The following is a 19,099-nucleotide window of genomic DNA, read 5'->3' on the forward strand; positions in this document are numbered from 1 at the left end:
CTCATGGCCGGAATACGAGAGCCAGTATAACAGATTTGAAACTACCAAACCTAAAGAGCAAGGTGGGGAGAAGCACATTCCTCTACATGGGGGGAGAAGAATGGAACAAACTCCCCAACGGAATTAAGATGGCGAGTTCTATGAGTGGTTTTAAAAACCTCCTGAAGAAATACTTGCTGAGTAATCTAGAATAGTTGACGAGGCTATCCTGTCATGAAATTTTGCACTTACTGTAAATCTATTGTTTTTCTTTGCATTGTTTATTTAACCTGTAATGTATATTATATGTTGGGTGTATATTGTATGTCCTGTTCTTAACACATTGACTGCCAGACGTTTTTTTTTGCTGTAGGTAGCTTCTGCCAAGCCGTTTTTTGAGGATTATGGCTCATTTTATAAGAGCCGAGGATTCGTTTCAGCTTGGAGTTTGTGAACATACAATATCTCAAAAGTACTAATAGAATGTGTACTTTCTCTGTCTAAAAGAGTTAGTTTGTAGAGTTAGTAGTTATGTAAGCATTAGCAGTTGAATACAGCATGGTTTTAGCGTGAAAAAGAATATTCAGAGATAAACGGCTTTTTGTGAAATTGGATGGAACTGTCACTTTAACCATTCATTTTTGGCTCTCTCTCTCTCTCTCTCCCTCCCCCTCTCGCTCTCTCTCTCTCTCTCCCTCCCTCTCGCTCTCCCTCCCTCTCTCTCTCTCTCTCTCTCTCTCTCTCTCTCTCTCCCTCCCTCTCGAGTTGCTTCAACTCCGCCCTCCGTGGGCGGACAAGCTTGTCACCAGTCAGTGCTTTGCTGCTCTCCTGTGCCTGTCTGCACAGCCGCTGTTTGAGGAAGTCGGGATGACTCGCTCGTTTGGAGTTTTGGTTGAGAGAAGCTTTTGCGATTCTGGTCATATTTATGCTGCGTGTTTCAAAGTGTGTTCCTCCACCTGTAATCTATCACCCGATCATAGTAGATCGGCTGAATCTATTATGTAAATTTGCAATCCCGCATCGCCAGCAATCAGCGCGAAAAGGAGAATGGCTGGGCTGAGAATGGCATGACAAGTTAAAAAAATGCTTTCCTTCCTCGCACTGTTGCCACTTAGTGGGTCGGTGGAATGGGTTGTAAACGTTCGGTGGCTCCAATAATTATATAAGAGATGTAAAAGGCTTAGATGCACAACCCACCGTCAAAAAAAAAAAATCGATGCCAAAAACGTGTAAACACGTTGTTGGCAGGGAACAGCTGGATTCTGAAAACGTGTTCATACGTTGTTGGCAGGGAATGTGTTAACAACAGGGAACTTGTTGGAAATAAGTGATTGCACTTTCACATGCTAGCCCTTGGATTGTGTTGTTTTTTTAATATCCATAATAAAATAAAATAAAACCAAACATATTTTTAGCAAACAAAATCTTCAATTTTAATCATTTTTGTTGACGTTTATTTAAAAAATAATGATCTAACTATTCACTGCAGTCTGCGCAAGTTCAAAGGGAGCCACAGCTGCCGCACACCGCTTCTTGAAATTAATTAATTAGGTTCTGGTTTGAATTTACAGGCCCGTTAAGAACTATAATATATAGCAACCATTTAAGCAGCAATAAAACACAAAAAACAAACGCTATGATCCAATCATCCAACAAATGTGGGCTATTGAATTAACAGCTGATGTGTGGTCGGAATCGGTGTATTGACTGTGTTCTGTAAGTCCCGATGCTTTCAAATTGATAGACCCTTTGGTGAAGCCGCTTTTCCTACCTGCCTTCTTCACAGATGGTGCAGAATTGTTTTTCTTTTCCGCCCACATTTTCACATCTTAACCAGTGAACTTCTCCTGCCATTCAGGGTTGAATCTTTTTTGCTGTTGGCGGCGTATTTTTCACCAAACACTTAATATAACAGCGGGGGCGTAAACATGTACCGGTAAGTCTATATTTAAATTGTAGCCTGTACCCGAACAGGCGGCCCGATCGACCAGAGGAGGCGCTACTGCAGCGACCAGGACAAATACCCTCAGTCCGGCTTCCGTCCAGACACCAGCCAATCATGCCTGTATGGACACCCGACCAGTCATGCGAACCGTTGGTAGACAGGGAATCTACCGCTACAATTCGAGGCGGACGGACGACCATGTTTAGGCCTTAACACACCAGAAACAACAACATATGTGATTCGTCTGGGATGTTTCTAATGAATGTATATGAGTTTGGAGGCTGTACCTTGGCATTTTAACAGACTGTTTGCTGACGTGTGGCAAAATTGCTGACATTGTTACACTGACCAGACTGCTTTCTGCGGATTAATATGAATGGACGTGGCCTGTGTGCAGGGCACCGGTCTGTTATACCTAGCAGTGGTCTGTTATACCTAGCAGTGGTCTGTTATACCTAGCACCGGTCTGTTATACCTAGCACCGGTCTGTTATACCTAGCACCGGTCTGTTATACCTAGCAGTTGTCTGTTATACCTAGCAGTGGTGTGTTATACCTAGCACCGGTCTGTTATACCCAGCAGTTGTCTGTTATACCTAGCAGTGGTCTGTTATACCAAGCAGTGGTCTGTTATACCTAGCACCGGTCTGTTATACCTAGCAGTGGTCTGTTATACCTAGCAGTGGTCTGTTATACCTAGCAGTGGTCTGTTATACCTAGCAGTGGTCTGTTATACCTAGCAGTGGTCTGTTATACCTAGCAGTGGTCTGTTATACCTAGCACCGGTCTGTTATACCTAGCACCGTTCTGTTATACCTAGCAGTGGTCTGTTATACCTAGCTATACCTAGCAGTGGTCTTTTATACCTAGCAGTGGTCTGTTATACCTAGCACCAGTCTGTTATACCTAGCAGTGGTCTGTTATACCTAGCAGTGGTCTGTTATACCTAGCAGTGGTCTGTTATACCTAGCACCGGTCTGTTATACCTAGCACCGGTCTGTTATACCTAGCAGTGGTCTGTTATACCTAGCAGTTGTCTGTTATACCTAGCAGTGGTCTTTTATACCTAGCAGTGGTCTGTTATACCTAGCACCGGTCTGTTATACCTAGCAGTGGTCTTTTATACCTAGCAGTGGTCTTTTATACCTAGCAGTTGTCTGTTATACCTAGCAGTTCTCTGTTTTACTTAGCAGTGGTCTGTTATACAGAAATAACAGACCGCTCAATGCTGTGATTGACCAATCAGAATGTATTATTCAACAAGGCCGTGTAACAATTGTGGATTAAATGAGAACGTCACTCATTTACTTTCCCCAACCAAATGTCCTGATAGAGCAGGGATTTTGAACCGTTTCGCCCACCATCCCATGCTGGTGCCATCTCATGGAACAAAAGGTATTTATAGGGGAGATGTACTCACGGTACAGGGATGCTGATGACCACGTCGTTCAGTTCAAGGTGCTCTTCCTGCAGCTCATATTCGATGTTGACGTCACAGCCGGTCGCACTCTCTGAAGGCCAGCAGTTTACTGCACAACAAACAAGATATATATATATTATAAGACTGGCTATAGCTTAGGCTACTGAACTTCCTTTGGCAGTGTGTCTGTAATTAATATAATAAAGTAGACTACAATCAAATGTAAATAATAATACTACTAATATTAAATGATAATAAAAATGCGGTGATGACGGTAATGAGCTCAACCCCGCGGTAGAGTCACGTGACCGCGGTATTGCGGTGATGCGGTTATCATCCCAGCCCTATGAGTAAAATGTTGTACTGTTGTTAGCATGTTATGATGTTAGCCTTTCTGACTTTCACATTTGGTTGTCCAAAGACAAACTATGAGAACTTCTAACAGATGTACATGGCTGCTTTCTCTTTATATTATGAAAGTATCACATCATGAAAGCAGTGTCAGCGAGCTGACTGTATCGCCAGATGAGATGTGTATACTGGGACTTACTGGTTAGACTCTAACCAACCGTTAACCGTTAGAGGTATGACTTTGAGATGTGTATACCGGGACTTACTGGTTAGACTCTAACCAACCGTTAAGCGTTAGAGGTATGACTATGAGATGTGTACTGGGACTGACTGGTTAGACTCTAACCAACCTCTAACCCAGGGGTCTCAAACTCACGGCCGGCGGGCCCCCTGTGTGGCCCGCGATGGAATTGCAATTTTTTTTTTTTTTTTACATTGCATCTGGACGCAACATGCAAGATACCCGCTGAATAAGTTTCTAAATGTTCATGTCATTCTGGCCAATACTCCACTTCTGTTACATGTTATATCGTCTGATCAGGAAAAAAAGTCACTTAACACATTGACTGCCAGCCGTTTTTTTTTGCTGTAGGTAGCTTCTGCCAAGCCGTTTTTTGAGGATTCTGGCTCATTTTACAAGAGCCGAGGATTCGTTTCAGCTTGGACTTTGTGAACATACAATATCTCAAAAGTACTAATAGAATGTGTACTTTCTCTGTCTAAAAGAGTTAGTTTGTAGAGTTAGTAGTTATGTAAGCATTAGCAGTTGAATACAGCATGGTTTTAGCGTCAGAAAAAATATTCAGAGATAAACGGCTTTTTGTGAAATTGGATAGAACAGTCACTTTAACCATTCATTTTTGGCTCTCTCTCTCTCTCTCTCCCTCCCCCTCTCGCTCTCTCTCTCTCTCTCCCTCCCTCTCGCTCTCCCTCCCTCTCTCTCTCTCTCCCTCCCTCTCGCTCTCCCTCCCTCTCTCTCTCCCTCCCTCTCGGGAGGGAGACGCACTAGGTTTAATCCTAGTGAGAGGGGGAGAGGGAGAGAGAGAGAGAGAGAGAGAGAGAGAGGGAGGGAGGGAGAGAGAGAGAGCGAGAGAGAGAGAGAGAGAGAGGGAGAGAGCGAGAGGCAGAGTTGCTTCAACTCCTCCCTCCGTGGGCGTTCTTCTTGGCTGCAGCGCCGTGTAACAAGCACTTTCCTACCTGTGCAAATTCACTTTCTCATACTCTCGACCTCTCAAATAAATTTCTGAATAGAAATTAAATTACTCTAAATTAGAGCGAAAAAGAAACAAAAAAGAATGGGTTGAAAATCCCATTCTAAAAGCCTTTTATGGCTGTTTCCAATTTGGTGCTATTTTCCAAGGCAAAATGACCTGCTGCTTGTCACGAGTCTCACTGCCCCGCTGCCGCTGTGCCTGGCTGTGCCTGTCTGCGTGGCCGCTCCCCGAGGAAGCCCGGCTGGACTCGCCCGCCTCCCGGAGCCCTGGCCGAGAGCTCCGATGAAGCCCCTGCGACTCTGGTCATATTTACGCTGCGTGCCTCAAAGTGTGCTCCATCCGCAATCCACGATGCAAGTTTGCAATCCCGCACCGCCAGCAATCAACGCGAAAACGAAAGCGCCTCCGCCAATCCATTTTCATGAGAATGGAAATGGATCACACTGCTTTTTGCTTGCCTTCCTACTTCCTTGTCGCCACTTAGTGGGTCGGTGGAATGGGTTGTACACGTTGTACACGTCCAATACTTATATAAGATATGTAAAAGGGTTAGATGCACAACCCCCCGTTAAAAAAAAAAAATCGATGCCAAGAACGTGTTTACACGTTGTTGGCAGTCAACAGCTGGATTCTGAAAACGTGTTTACACGTTGTTGGCAGTGAATGTGTTAAGCAACATGAGCCTTTCAGCCAACACAGTGGCAGAGCGGATTAAGGTCTCATTATGCTTTCCGCATCAGCGAGGAACGCGAGTGTCCGCGCGGAAAAGTGACGTCAAATCATCAGACACGCCCCTCCGCAAGGCTCCGTGCGGACGGTTTTCGAGCGGCCGTGCGCACGCCGAAATTTGTAACTACGCGGACGCGGACGGGCGGACAAAGTGGAGTTTTCAAGACTCGCGCTCAATTCCGCCTGCAGAAACCCACACAGAGTATACAAGCTCCACACGTTTCCTCGTCGGATTCCGTGTCTCTCATTTCCGTGCGGCCGGCCAAAGCGTCAAGCATAATCCAGGCTTTACTGAGCTGTCAAGTGACATTTATGATCAGTTCTAATTCTAGCTGGAGTTCCAAGGGACAGTTGAAAATTAACACTGCCTAATTTAGTAATGTGCATTGTCCCTAAAAAAAGAAAACAAAGTCCCTCAAATAAACAAATAAATTGTTAATGTAAAAAATAGATTGTCCCTCAAATAAATGAATTGTTAATGTTGAGAATTCGAACGGTTGCATTTCTCTCTCTTTTTTTTTTTTAAATACATGAAGTGGCCCCCTTGTGACAAGACTGGACACTCACCGGCCCCCAGGTCATTTGAGTTTGAGACCCCTGCTCTAACCGTTAGAGGTATGACTATGAGATGTGTATACTGGGACTTACTGGTTAGACTCTAACCAACCTCTAACCGTTAGAGGTATGACTATGAGATGTGTATACTGGGACTTACTGGTTAGACTCTAACCAACCTCTAGTTAGAGCAGGGGTGCCCAACCTTTTTTGACCGAAGATCTACTTTTCAAGTAGCCAGCCTCCCGAGATCTACCAGTCCAGTTTCAACATCGCAAACCCACACACATCGTTTCCAGCCTGCAGTAACTAACCTCACAACACTTTCTCGTTGTCCCACAACCACTTGACATTTAGGCTGTGAATCTTCACTGGCCTCACGATTCGATTACAATTCAGAGGGCTACGATTCAATTCGATTACGATTATCGATGCATCTTAAATCGATGCATCACTTTTTTTCCCCAATACATGATTTATTTTTTCTCACTTTCTGTTTTCTCACTGTGTGGCTACTTTTAAAATAAAAGTGCATTTGGAATAGCATTGTATTATGATCAATAATTAAAATAAACAACTGCATGTACTTCAATTATATTTTATTTGATTATTAAAAAAGAAATTATATATATATATATATATATATATATTTTTTTTTAATCATCAATTTTTGACGCGATCGACTGGCTGGGCACCACTGAGTTAGAGGTATGACTATGAGATGTGTATACTGGGACTTACTGGTTAGGCTCCAACCAACCTCTAACCGTTAGAAGTATGACCATGAGGTTTGTATACCGGACTTACTGGTTAGAGGTATGAGGGCCTCATCTGTGGTCTGCAGCCTCCACTTGAGCACACCGACGTCATTGTTGAGAGGGAAGGACTTCTCCGGGTTCTTCAGGGCAATCACCGACTCAGCTGTGAACAACTTCTTGTCCACATTGGGATGTGTCTGAGAGGAGGAAGCAGACCCAAATATGGTCAATGGACTGTATTTAGAGAGCTTTTCTAGTCTATCCACTACTCATGTATTTAGAGAGCTTTTCTAGTCTATCCACTACTCATGTACCGTATTTAGTAGGGATGGGCATCGAATTTCGAATTTTCGAATAATCGTTATTATCAAGGTCGACTTTTATTATTGAAAGTCGAAATTCGAAAAAAAAAAAAAAAGAAAAAAAAAGAAGAAAATAATTGTGAGTGAAATGTTGCATTGTCTCCCCTGATTCTAAGTATAGTCGAATCGCTTGGTTTGAGCAAGTAAAACAATTTTTATAAGCATTTTAAGCAAGGTTTGTGTAAAAATGAATGGCGGATGAAATCCCATGAAGAGGGAGAGGGGGTGACTTTGGCACCCCTTTGGCACTCAGACCTGAGCCTACTAAATATTTAATGAACCACTCATGATTGTCAAAACTGTTTTATTTTCGAAAATGTCAATGTCATGTAACATGTTCTTTACTTCAGTGGTGCAATGCTTGTTTGGGCTAAAAATCCACAGCAGAAGCTTTTTCTATTAATTAATAAAGCCTTAGACTTAGAATCAGGGGAGACATGCAACATTTCACTCAAATTTTTTTTTTTTTTTTTTGGAATTTTGATTAAAAGTCGACTTTGGCCAGCGAATTTCGAATAGTGTTTTTGCTAGAAATGCCCATCCCTAGTATTTAGAGAGCTTTTCTAGTCTATCCACTACCCAAATCGTTTTACAATGAAGACCTGACATTGACCCATTCACACACAATCAAACACTGCCAGTGTCTGCAGCCATGTACGGCACTAACCAGCTCAAGGACACTTCAACACGCTGTGCCGGGAGGAGCCAGCCTCGAACCGGGAACCTTCCGATTCCCAGCCAACAGCTCTACCTCCGGAGCTACACCGTCACCCTTCTATGGGGGGGTGTGGGGGATTCAACTCATCCACCACCAGTAAGTCAGGGGTTCCCAAACTTTTTTGGCTTGAGACCCAATTTTGACGTCACAAAAATCTAGGGACCTGAGACATTTCAAATTCCGGTAGACCATCGATAAAATCATCTGTGACATCGTCAGTGATGTCTGCTTCTTTCACCCCGCAGAATTCTGAATTTAATCTGAGAATTCTGACTTCAATCAATCTAAAAATTCTGACAGTAACTTCGAATTCTGACTTTACTCTCAGAATTCTGACTTTATTGTCAGAATCCTGATTTAAAGTTGGAATCTAAAAGAGTTTAATCTAAAAAAAAGAGCCACTCACAATGTTGATTGAGGCTATGTCCATTTGGATGAAGCCTTTGCAGTATATAGTGACATTATGTGACATTATACTGTTTGGATCTCACCTGCAATTACCACCCACCACCATAGGCGTCACCCAAGAGAACAAAACTGAAATACGGTATTAGAGATTATCACTTTAAACTCAAGATTTAAAAAGAATCGCAAGTGAGTGACCCTAATCATCTTCAGTAATATTAAATAGTGTGTTGTGTAAAATTGTATATATACATATACATATATGTATACGTATATGTATATATACTGTATATATATGTGTATATATATATATATATATATATATATATATATATATATATATATATATATAATTTCAGGTGACCCCATGCTCACTGTGGGGAGTAGAAGACTGAAAGTGCCTATTATAGCATGACACACTACGCAAAGGTCCTCAGCCGATGTTCTTTTCACTCTACACAGCAGCTGTCTTGTCTTGTAATTGTGACTCTTTGAGTCATTTGGGTTTTCACAGTACATGACTGAGCTGGGACAGGGGGTCAAACATGACACGAGGAGATATTTCACCAGGAGAATGAATCCCTGACGCGTCCACTAACAGTCTCACACAGCTCTGCTCACGGCTTTATTTCTAAACACACATGCTCGCCCAACATATATGGGCCATTCTACAGACTTGGTTCAAAGAGTTAAGTCAAGAGTTGTCTGAAATATTATTTCGTGTTTCAATAGATAACATAATGATCTTAGTAAACATCTTCGTAAATGGCTCATATACTATCTCCGTCAGACCCCTTTGCCTGCCTGCAGTCTGCTGGACACAGTAGACAGTAGACATCACTGCGCTCTCATTGGCTGAAACATGTTGATGGCTCTCCTGACACAAGCAGATATTTAGCAGGCTACATATCCGTCGGGCCTCTGTCACTATAGCGATCAAGCACTGATTTGCGAGCGCGAAATATTATATTTTGTGGAAATAAATGTGTAGTGGACCTACTTGCAGCTGCAGCCCTTTGTTGTCGTTGTTGTTGATCATGAGGCGGATGCGTCCGCTCTTGTCCTCGGTGACTCGGAGCGTCACCATGCCCAGAATCTCCATGTTCTGTAGGCCGCCGTCACGCCCACAGGTCAGAGAGATCTTATCCTCCACGCGCAAATGGACACTGGGGAGGAAAGATATCCACACAGGCTTTAAAGCCCCTGGAAACCAAAATCCACCTTCTAACGATGGAATTTAGGGACGAATGTGCATAATAGTAAGCATCCAAAAGTATATAGAGTACCACAGGGATGACGTATTTTTGTAGGCTTAACCAGAAATCCCCGCCATTTTGGTTCGTCTGGGGATAAGTCTATGGGGTTTTAGAATGGGGATTTCACTTAAATGCATAAAATAAGGTCGGTGGTTAACAAAAGTTTATGGGAACGCAAATTTGGGTTCAGCAGGATCATCTTCATGAACGTTAATCACTTTTATGCCTTTTGAAGCGTTCTCTACAAAACTCATACAAAAAACACATTTACGTTCCAAAATTCAAAAGTAATTCACGTTTGTGAAGATTATCCCGCTGAACCCAAATTCGTGTTCCCATAAACTTGTGTTAACCACAGACCTTATTTTATGCATTTAAGTGAAATCCCCAATCACTTTTCCTCTTACCAACCCGGAAACATACTTCCGGACTCATTCCTGCAGTTCTCTATCAGACATTAGTTTCAATCCAAATCCATTTGAAGAAACATATCAACGTCTCAGACATGAGAGAGAGAAGCTGTGTGGTGTGTGGGAGACACATTGATGAATTAATGTTTCCATATTATCTTCATGCGAGGAAAATACACCCTGTGTATTTGATACTATATCCAAACGTATGAACTATGCACTATGCATTTCATATCTATCCACAGCAATATAGTCTATTTTAAACCAGTCCGTGGTGCAAAAAAAGGTTGGGAACCCCTGACGTAGATGACCAAATGTAAGTAGAATGTGTCGGTTAAGTTGAATAACTATAGGCGCTGACAGGGTTCAGCGCAGCCTCAACTTGGAGCCTTGCCGCCGACTAGCGGCGACAGTGAGACTGTGCATACTCGAACGTAACTCGGCGCGTTGGCTGCGGTACACGTCCAAAACACTAGGTGGCTTGTGGTACACTTATGTCTGTTACATATGACGCTATCATGTCGTTTACCAAGAACTTGCAATCATGTCAGGAGACATTTTATTGTCCCTCCATTTCAAAACTCATTCCGGTGAGCCTGCAGAAGGCTTTGCTAAATGAGGAAATGGCATTTCCTCATTCCTCACAACAACTACGTCAGCGGATATGTGCACGGCCCAAGGGAACGGCCAATCACAGCTCTCGTGCTGGTCACGTCACATCCGCGTTGACGCCACGGAGTCACATTTTCGAGGAGCTGCACACCCGCCTCCGCCGAGCTGCGCCAAGAGGACGCCAGCTGTGGCGACCCCTCAGCGCAGGCGATTTCGCGTATGTATATAAAACCAGTTTAAGCTATGTGAAATTGTTAGCCTTCATGTTGCACAACCAGTATTAATGAGAGATTACTAATACTGAGAGCAAGCAAACACAACAGTGTAGCACTGTTTATATTTGTAAGTGATGTTATCTTTGCCACAAAGTACATGAGAAGTACAAGTATTATGATCATTCTTATCGGACTAAAGAACATATATATACACAATAGTACATCCCATAGGCCGTAAGGTTTTTGTACATCTACATCACCATATTGGCCGTAAGGTTTCTGTACCTCTCTACATCATCATATACTGTAGGCTGTAAAGTTTCTGTACCTCTCTACATCATCATATACTGTAGGCCGTAAGGTTTCTGTACCTCTCTACATCATCATATACTGTAGGCTGTAAAGTTTCTGTACCTCTCTACATCATCATATACTGTAGGCTGTAAAGTTTCTGTACCTCTCTACATCATCATATACTGTAGGCTGTAAAGTTTCTGTACCTCTCTACATTGACAGGTGGTGGCAGAGCTTTGGATGCATCTGAGCCTCTCTTCCCCGAGGCGGGCATGATGGTTTCACCCTCGGACTTGAGCTTGTCCACAAAGTTGTCCACTTCTTTCCCTCGAGCACCAAGTTTCAGAGCTTTACTGGCTCCGCTTGGTCTGGAGAGAAACATGAAGATGTTTAAATCATCCACACTAGGTGTTTGTATAGCCCTAATTTACAAGCATGTCTCAGAGTAGACTGTATGTCTAGCTGACCACAACAAGAACAATAATAATAATAATAATAATAATAATAATAACAATAACACAGTTGAACAATCTTATATCAGAGAGAGACAGAGGGAGGGGGAAAGGGGAGAATGGATGATGTGGAAGGGGAGAAAGGGGGAGAGCAGGGGAGGGAGGAGGGAGAGAACAGAACAGACAGGGTATACTAGGGTGGGTGATACGGTTGAGATCAAAATCACTAATAGTCACAAGGATCAGTACATATATATATATCTATATCTATATATTAGGGGTGTCACGGTACATGTATTCGTCCCGTGAATTTACGGTACGACCCTCACGGTACCTCGTTTCACGGTACATGAAACGACACGACGAATACTCAAATCCAGAAGCACCTAAACGCTGTTTGAACGGTATTGAATTGAATTGAATTAAACGCCACAGAAGAAGACACACCAAAACAACACAAGGGCCATAGAAATCCGCGTTCACAGAATGGGACGTTTTGTGGCAATAAGCTGTTTTGCAAATTCTGTCAACATCAAGCCAACGAGGTAAGCTTGCCAATGTAACGTTACGTAGCCGCGACAAAGTCCTTTATAGTTGCGCGTTGTGGCTAAACGTTACATAACAGATAACACTGACAAGGCTGTTAACTTGTAAACAAGCAACATACATCGCGTGGGATGAGTGATGCGGTCAAGCAGACATCTGCGGATGCAGACAGGCAAGCTGCGGTGAGGAAGAGGCGATGACTCCTTGTCATGTTCCAATAATCCATTAGATGACCGAACGTAATCATATTATGCTAAACAAAACTCACATCCAATAACGTTAAGGCGCTGACAGGGTTCTTTCCCGTACTTACTGGGAAAGTGAAACCCACCCCGTTGTCTGTCAGACAGTGGGGGTATCTTTCAACAGGGGTAAAGAAGTTTTTCTTCTTCTGCCGTTTTATTCTTCTTCTGAACATGTAGGTATTTTGACGTTGACTAAAGAAACACTGCCGCCTAGTGGCCGCTTTTAGATAGGATTCCAAATTAGTGCTTACATCAAACGCAAATGCTACATAAAACAAATACAACAGGGGGAGGGGTTGGTGGGAGTATTAGGCTACTCCACACATGCGCTCTGTTTACAAACTTGTGTACAATAAAGATTTAAAGTGGGGGGAAATGCCTTTGCCCTGTCAAACAGCTGGAATACAGACATCTGAGAGGGAGGCGCACCCCACACTTTGAAAATCACTGCTCTAGAGTAAAACCTTTTTGTGTGGATTGCCTAGATCTTATTAAATAGTGGACATTTATTCATTCCCACATATTAGACACTATTTCTGATGGTAAAAATAGCGTAAAAAGCAGAATTCAGACATATTCAAAGGGAAAAAAACAGAATTTGGGATTTGTTGCTTTTTTTCCCCATTTTCGTACCGTGCCGTATTCGTACCGAACCGTGACCCCAAAACCGAGGTACGTACCGAACCGTGACATTTGTGTACCGTGACACCCCTACTATATATATATACGGTATATGATATCTGATATATATTTATGTGTTTATATGTGTGTTTTAGTATGTGTACATGGTATGCTACAAATGTACTAGGCACAACTCTATAATATGTGAGATATTATTATGGATATAATGTGAGTATGCACACATCTCTTATATATTATTACAGTAGTATAACATGTTATTACAGTATAATACTTTCATATTAAGCCTATTGATATAAAACAGGGGGTAGGACTTGATAAGTATTAACTTCTTCCTACTCCTTTTCAGGCATGATAAACAAATGTAAATTGATTGTGAATTTGCTGTATATTGTATGCTGTGAATTCCAATTGACTATGATTGTTTGGCACTTCTTGCCTATATTTCTTTTATTTTTTATCTTTGTTTTTGTTTTCACCATGTTCGAAATAAATCTAACCCTAACCCTAATAAATCTAATCTAAATCTAAATATATATCACACATACATACACTGACCCCTAGACGGTCAATAATAGATTTCATAGGTCCTAATTAAAAAAGCAGTTGTGTGTTATTTGGTGGAGTGGTACCTGACTGGAGCAGGAGTGATCTTGGGCTTGTCAGGCTGGACGATGGTGTCGGTGATGATGGATCCAGAGGAGACGCTGGTGACGGAGCTGCCGAAGCCTCCGAATGCTGGAGCCTTCTTCCCTGAGCGCTCCGCGTCCCGCCGCGCCTGCTGCAGCTCCTTGGCCTTCCGCCTCATCTCTGCCTTGGCCTCCCTCTCCTGGGTCTGTGGAGCAATACCCAAACAACATGAAATTACTTCTGGGTCTGTGGAGCAATACCCAAACAAACAATCAATCAATCAATCAATCAATCAATCAATCAATAAATACCCAAACAACATGAAATTATTTCTGAAAAAAAAAATGTCATGATACATACTAGGGATGTTCATCAATAATCGATCGTTGAGGAATGAATTCGATCACGTGGAATTTTTATCGATTATTGTTTTTTCGTTCATTTGCGGACTAGGTTTGGGTGGAATTCGTTCCTCCTCGCCCCACTCCATTGCCGACTAACGTGAGGTGGAGGTTCATATGTCTCTAGTTTTCTGGCTGGGCACGGGCCTTTGTGCCAACAAAACTGTTTTAAACATGGAGAATTCACACCGGCATGCGCCGGGGACACAAACAAACGCACCCAGCAGTCTGCGGACCTCAGTGAGGCTGTTATAACTATGACACCGTATATTTCTCTCCTAATTTCCAACAAAGTGTGAGTAACGGTACACGTGTTTAAGTGAATTCAAATCATTTTATTTGTTTATAACGTTATGAACTATGCAGTAGCAGCAGTCAGCATGGACTCAGCTAGCCTTTAGCTGCTAACGCCCACCTGAATCAATTCACAGTTCACACACATCTCGTGGCAAATAATAATATCCACGCGTTGGACTCCGAGAGCAGCTGGATGGAACTCGACCATCAGGACAGATGAGGTTTTTGTCACGAGTTTATAAGCCTGGAAGCCGCGGCCGGTGAGCTGAGTCCTACTTTCGGAGTACTCATAATGTGAGTACAGTAGCCTAGCTAGCTAGTGTAAGGCTGTGTGACTGTGGTTGTCAACGTTTCCGCAGGAGCGCTCATGACGTTATAAGGACGTGCCGAGCTCAGGCATGCCGATTGCCTTGTATCATGTAACCTGACATGTAACATGTTTGTTTACCTGGCCACAGCGCTAGTGTCCGATATTCCTACTACACAGCGGCATCGCTGAAAAGGCAGCGCTTGCCCCTCCCTCATTACCACCACTGAGGTGCCCTTGAGCAAGGCCCTTAACCCCAACTGCTCCAGTGGAGCTGATCAGTGGCCAGCAAATCAGACTGTGGTTGTACTGGTCAGCTTCCAGGTATGAATGTGTGTGAATGTGAACAGGGCACTCCTGAAAAAGAGAGCATTGCTCTCAGTGAGACTCCCCTGTATAAATAAAGGTAAAAAAAAAAAAAAAAAATCGCCATTATAGCTGGCCGAGAATGCGCAACGTTATTACCAGACCAGAGTAAAAAAAAAATATATTATTATTATTATTATTATTATTATTATTATTACGCTATCGATAATCGATAATTGATCGTTAATTTTCCCGAATTTCGATTATGGAAATTGATTAAAAATGCCCATCCCTAATTGAGACAATTAAGTGTTTTTGTTTTTAATTAAGGTTAAGTTTTCACTGTAGGTACAGTATATACATATATCCTTATACATAATAGCAAATCCTGTATATAATATATGTATACATGCCGTAAAGTCACTTTTTTTATATATATTCCCATTCCAATCTAATTGTACCCATCACATAAATAAATATTTTTATACCTTCCAAAATATAAGTTTCTTTTCTATGCTGTACATATTTTCATTAATTTTCCCTTTGTCTCTATAAATTCAGTTGCTATTAGGGCTGGGTGCTGAAATAACCCAGATACCTGCATTCAATCCTTTTTTTGATTTTTTTTAGATCTAGAAAACAAAATTACTATTTGGTTTTGCTCGCAGCCAATCGCCACCAAGCATTCTTCAATTTATTGTGACGTGCAATTGGCCTGCTACCGCAGCAGCTATAGCCCATACGGTCTGTGTTGGTGAAGTCGAGCACGGTGTATGGGAGTGTGCAGTTCAGCGTGCAGAGGTATTGAATGAAGTACCCTAATGGGGTCACTTTCAAGGTTACTGGTATCATCATTTTTTTTAACTATACCCGGTAGGGGTGCTCCGATCCGGCTAAGACATGATCCGATCCAATTCCGATTCCTGGGGTCACAATCCGATTCCAGGATCGATTCTCAATTCCAACGATTCTCGATTCAAGAATCTAGAATTGATTCTCTACAAAGAGGGATTTCAGGATCTACTCCAGTTCGCTGTGTGCTAAGAAAGCCGAATATAGCAGAATAAAGTGTATAACATTATGCAGTTTTATATTGCAATAACACACAAAGGCAAATCTAAGACAAACTAGAAGACCGCACCGCGGATATATGCCTCCGCCAACAAGTGAGCAGTCGACATCCATGTCTGTCCAGACTTTGACGTTTGAGCCAAATGTGAAGAAATTCCGTCAAGGTGTTAGTGAGATATGGAGTTACCAAGCTTGAAAATGGCGTTTGTGAGGTCACAGTGACCTTGACCTTTGACCACCAAAATGTAATCAGTTCATCCTTGAGTCCAAGTGGACATTTGAGGCAAATGAGATGAAATTCCGTCAAGGCGTTCCTGAGTCACGATGGCGATCCTTTCAAGAATCCATTTGTTTGGAGCACCCCTAATACCCAGGCCTAGTTGCTATTATTTTGTGCACCCTCATAATGCTGCAACTGTTCTATACTTTTCATTCATACATTTCTAATTCATATGTTCTTAAAATGTGTTCAATTGTCATGTCAATTGTGCCATGTTTAATATAAACTAGCTGAATACCATGTGCAGTGTATTGGGCTGCGCAGCCATTGTTGGCACAGACACAGACAGACAGACAGACAGACAGACAGACACACACAGACACAGTGCTTAACCTGTGTTGACTCATTTTGGCCAATACTTAGCGCTTTTTAGTCGGCCCTAATTACATAATTAAAACCCCGGCTCCAGGGGCGGTCTTTCCACCTCCTGAAAGATTTGATGTGATCGCACGTAAAATGGCAAAGCTGAGGCCGAACACAATGTCTGCTCACACACTCACTGACACTTTGCCTTCTTATTGTAGAGTATTTGTCTTCAGCAGTGTAATAAATCCACCGTGTGATTATATGTTTGTCTTTGCAGCATGCGTGTGCTCTCACCTCTCTAACAGCACGGAACACCTTCTCCTCGTGGGAGTCCATCTCTGTGAAGGTGCGGATCTGGGCCAGGTTGACGTTCTCTCTGTAGCCCAGTGCCACGATCTCATCGAAGGCGAAGATGAGGTCGAAACAGTGCTCGGATATCTCACTCTCCTCCAGCACACGACAGTACTCCGGGATCTGACCAGGAGGGGATGAGGCACTGATCAATAGCAGGCAAACGGAGCAGAGCCTCCCCTCCACTAATGTCATTCAACATGATTCAGCTTGTACACAGGGGAGTGAGGGGACTGGGACTATTTGTCATATTGATCGAAAAATGACATCTATAGACTGTTTTCACGGGATTGTGTGAGGCCGTGGTTTAGTGATTCTATAACAGCTAACAGGTGTCCACGGCCTGTGGTTTAGTGATTCTATAACAGCTAACAGGTGGTTTAGTGATTCTATAACAGCTAACAGGTGTCCACGGCCTCTTAGCCTGGTTTAGTGATTCTATAACAGCTAACAGGTGTCCACGGCCTCTTAGCCTGGTTTAGTGATTCTATAACAGCTAACAGGTGTCCACGGCCTCTTAGCCTGGTTTAGTGATTCTATAACAGCTAACAGGTGTCCACGGCCTCTTAGCCTGCGTAAAATCACTGTCACTGTTTCCTGTCAGCTATTGTATTAGCAAACAGGAAGTAAGCTAGGACCTATTTAGAATGTTTATATTGTCAAGTTAAAACTGTCTATATCACAGCCTAGATATACATTAGATATAAGTCTGATTGCTACCAAGTAGGCCTGGGCGATATGACCAAAATCTCATATCCCAATATAGGTCATTTCATATCCCGATAACGATATACATCACGAGATAGCATATTTTCTGTGAATTCAATTTATATAAAATGACCACATGGCCATTTATTCATGTAGCGGTTAAACCAGTTAAAATGGTTTCAATGTCAAACCCCACAAAGGATACATGCATTCAGAATACAGATAAAGCAAGGCTATTCTTTACAACACAAACAAATGTATAAGGAGTTGCAGGGCAGTAGAATGAAACACAAAGTGAACCACACCACCAGCTCAATTTTCAAAGATTACATTAGAGCAAAACGGGTAGATTAAAAGTTATTTATAGTTCAGTTCAGTTCTCTCAGTTCATTTATAAAGAGAACAAAAATGCTCCACTTCGGGATTTCCCAGTTATCTAACAAACACAACTCAAGGAAACCTATAAGCCAGGGATACTCAACTTGCTCTGCCCGGGGGCCACTTTACCTAGATGACCGGAGTTAATAAACAAAGATTAATATTCATTTTTCTGTAGTGGATCGTAGGTTTTTGGGTTGTCAGCCAGAGTTTAGTCTAATAATTGTGCGCACACAATATTAGTTTGTAGTTAGTTAGATTAATTTAGTTAAGTACATAATAAGTGCCTGGGTGGCGAGCAGGCTATATTTGACAATTTAGCAGGAGCTCAGTCAAACTTGTTTTCATTGTGAATTATAAAATGGTCAGGGGGCCACTGCACCCTATCACGGGCCACAAGCTGAGTATCACCGCTATAAGCTAAAGCTAACTAGCTTCGTTGTCAGCTCCTCAGTGGATTTCCTTGGGATGACAAGAGGATGAGAGAAGACGTTTTGCCAGGTTTAACGTCACGAGGACACATGCAAATATGGATCAAACGCGGACTTACTGGTGTTGTCACGATACCAAAATTTTGACTTCAATACCGATACCAAGTTCAGTATCACGACACTGATACAATACTCGATACAGATACGATACTCGATACCTAATGGATAAGAAACAGAATCTCCACGAGGTTGATCACCTGTGTTCATAGTAACACTCTCAAATCAAACTCAATACCGCCCAGGCTGCAGCCTGTGATGGAGCCCATGTGACCTATGGCAGCAGATCTCTTGGCATTGGCTCATTTCAGATACGGTGTATTATATTTAGGGATGGGCATTTCTAGCAAAAACACTATTCGAAATTCGCTGGCCAAAGTCGACTTTTAATCGAAATTCGAAAAAGTAAAAAAAAAGTACGGTAATAAAAATTAAAAATGTTAAAAAAATAATAATAATAATTGTGAGTGAA

At 42.3% G+C, this 19,099-nt stretch overlaps 1 protein-coding gene across 1 annotated transcript in view; it reads right to left on the bottom strand.

The window, feature by feature from the left end:
- arcn1b (archain 1b) overlaps window positions 1-19,099 on the bottom strand; it is a 40,835-nt gene that overhangs the window by 8,535 nt on the left and 13,201 nt on the right. The window contains exons 3-8 of the mRNA XM_083637266.1: window positions 16,997-17,176; window positions 13,737-13,939; window positions 11,429-11,590; window positions 9,436-9,601; window positions 7,000-7,147; window positions 3,344-3,452 (exon numbers count right to left, since the gene is read on the bottom strand). Coding sequence (XP_083493392.1) covers window positions 3,344-3,452; window positions 7,000-7,147; window positions 9,436-9,601; window positions 11,429-11,590; window positions 13,737-13,939; window positions 16,997-17,176 — 968 coding nt within the window. The remainder of the gene's footprint in view (window positions 1-3,343; window positions 3,453-6,999; window positions 7,148-9,435; window positions 9,602-11,428; window positions 11,591-13,736; window positions 13,940-16,996; window positions 17,177-19,099) is intronic.

This window comes from Poromitra crassiceps, assembly GCF_964638095.1.
Source record: "Poromitra crassiceps genome assembly, chromosome: 5".
Classification (NCBI taxonomy): domain Eukaryota; kingdom Metazoa; phylum Chordata; class Actinopteri; order Beryciformes; family Melamphaidae; genus Poromitra; species Poromitra crassiceps.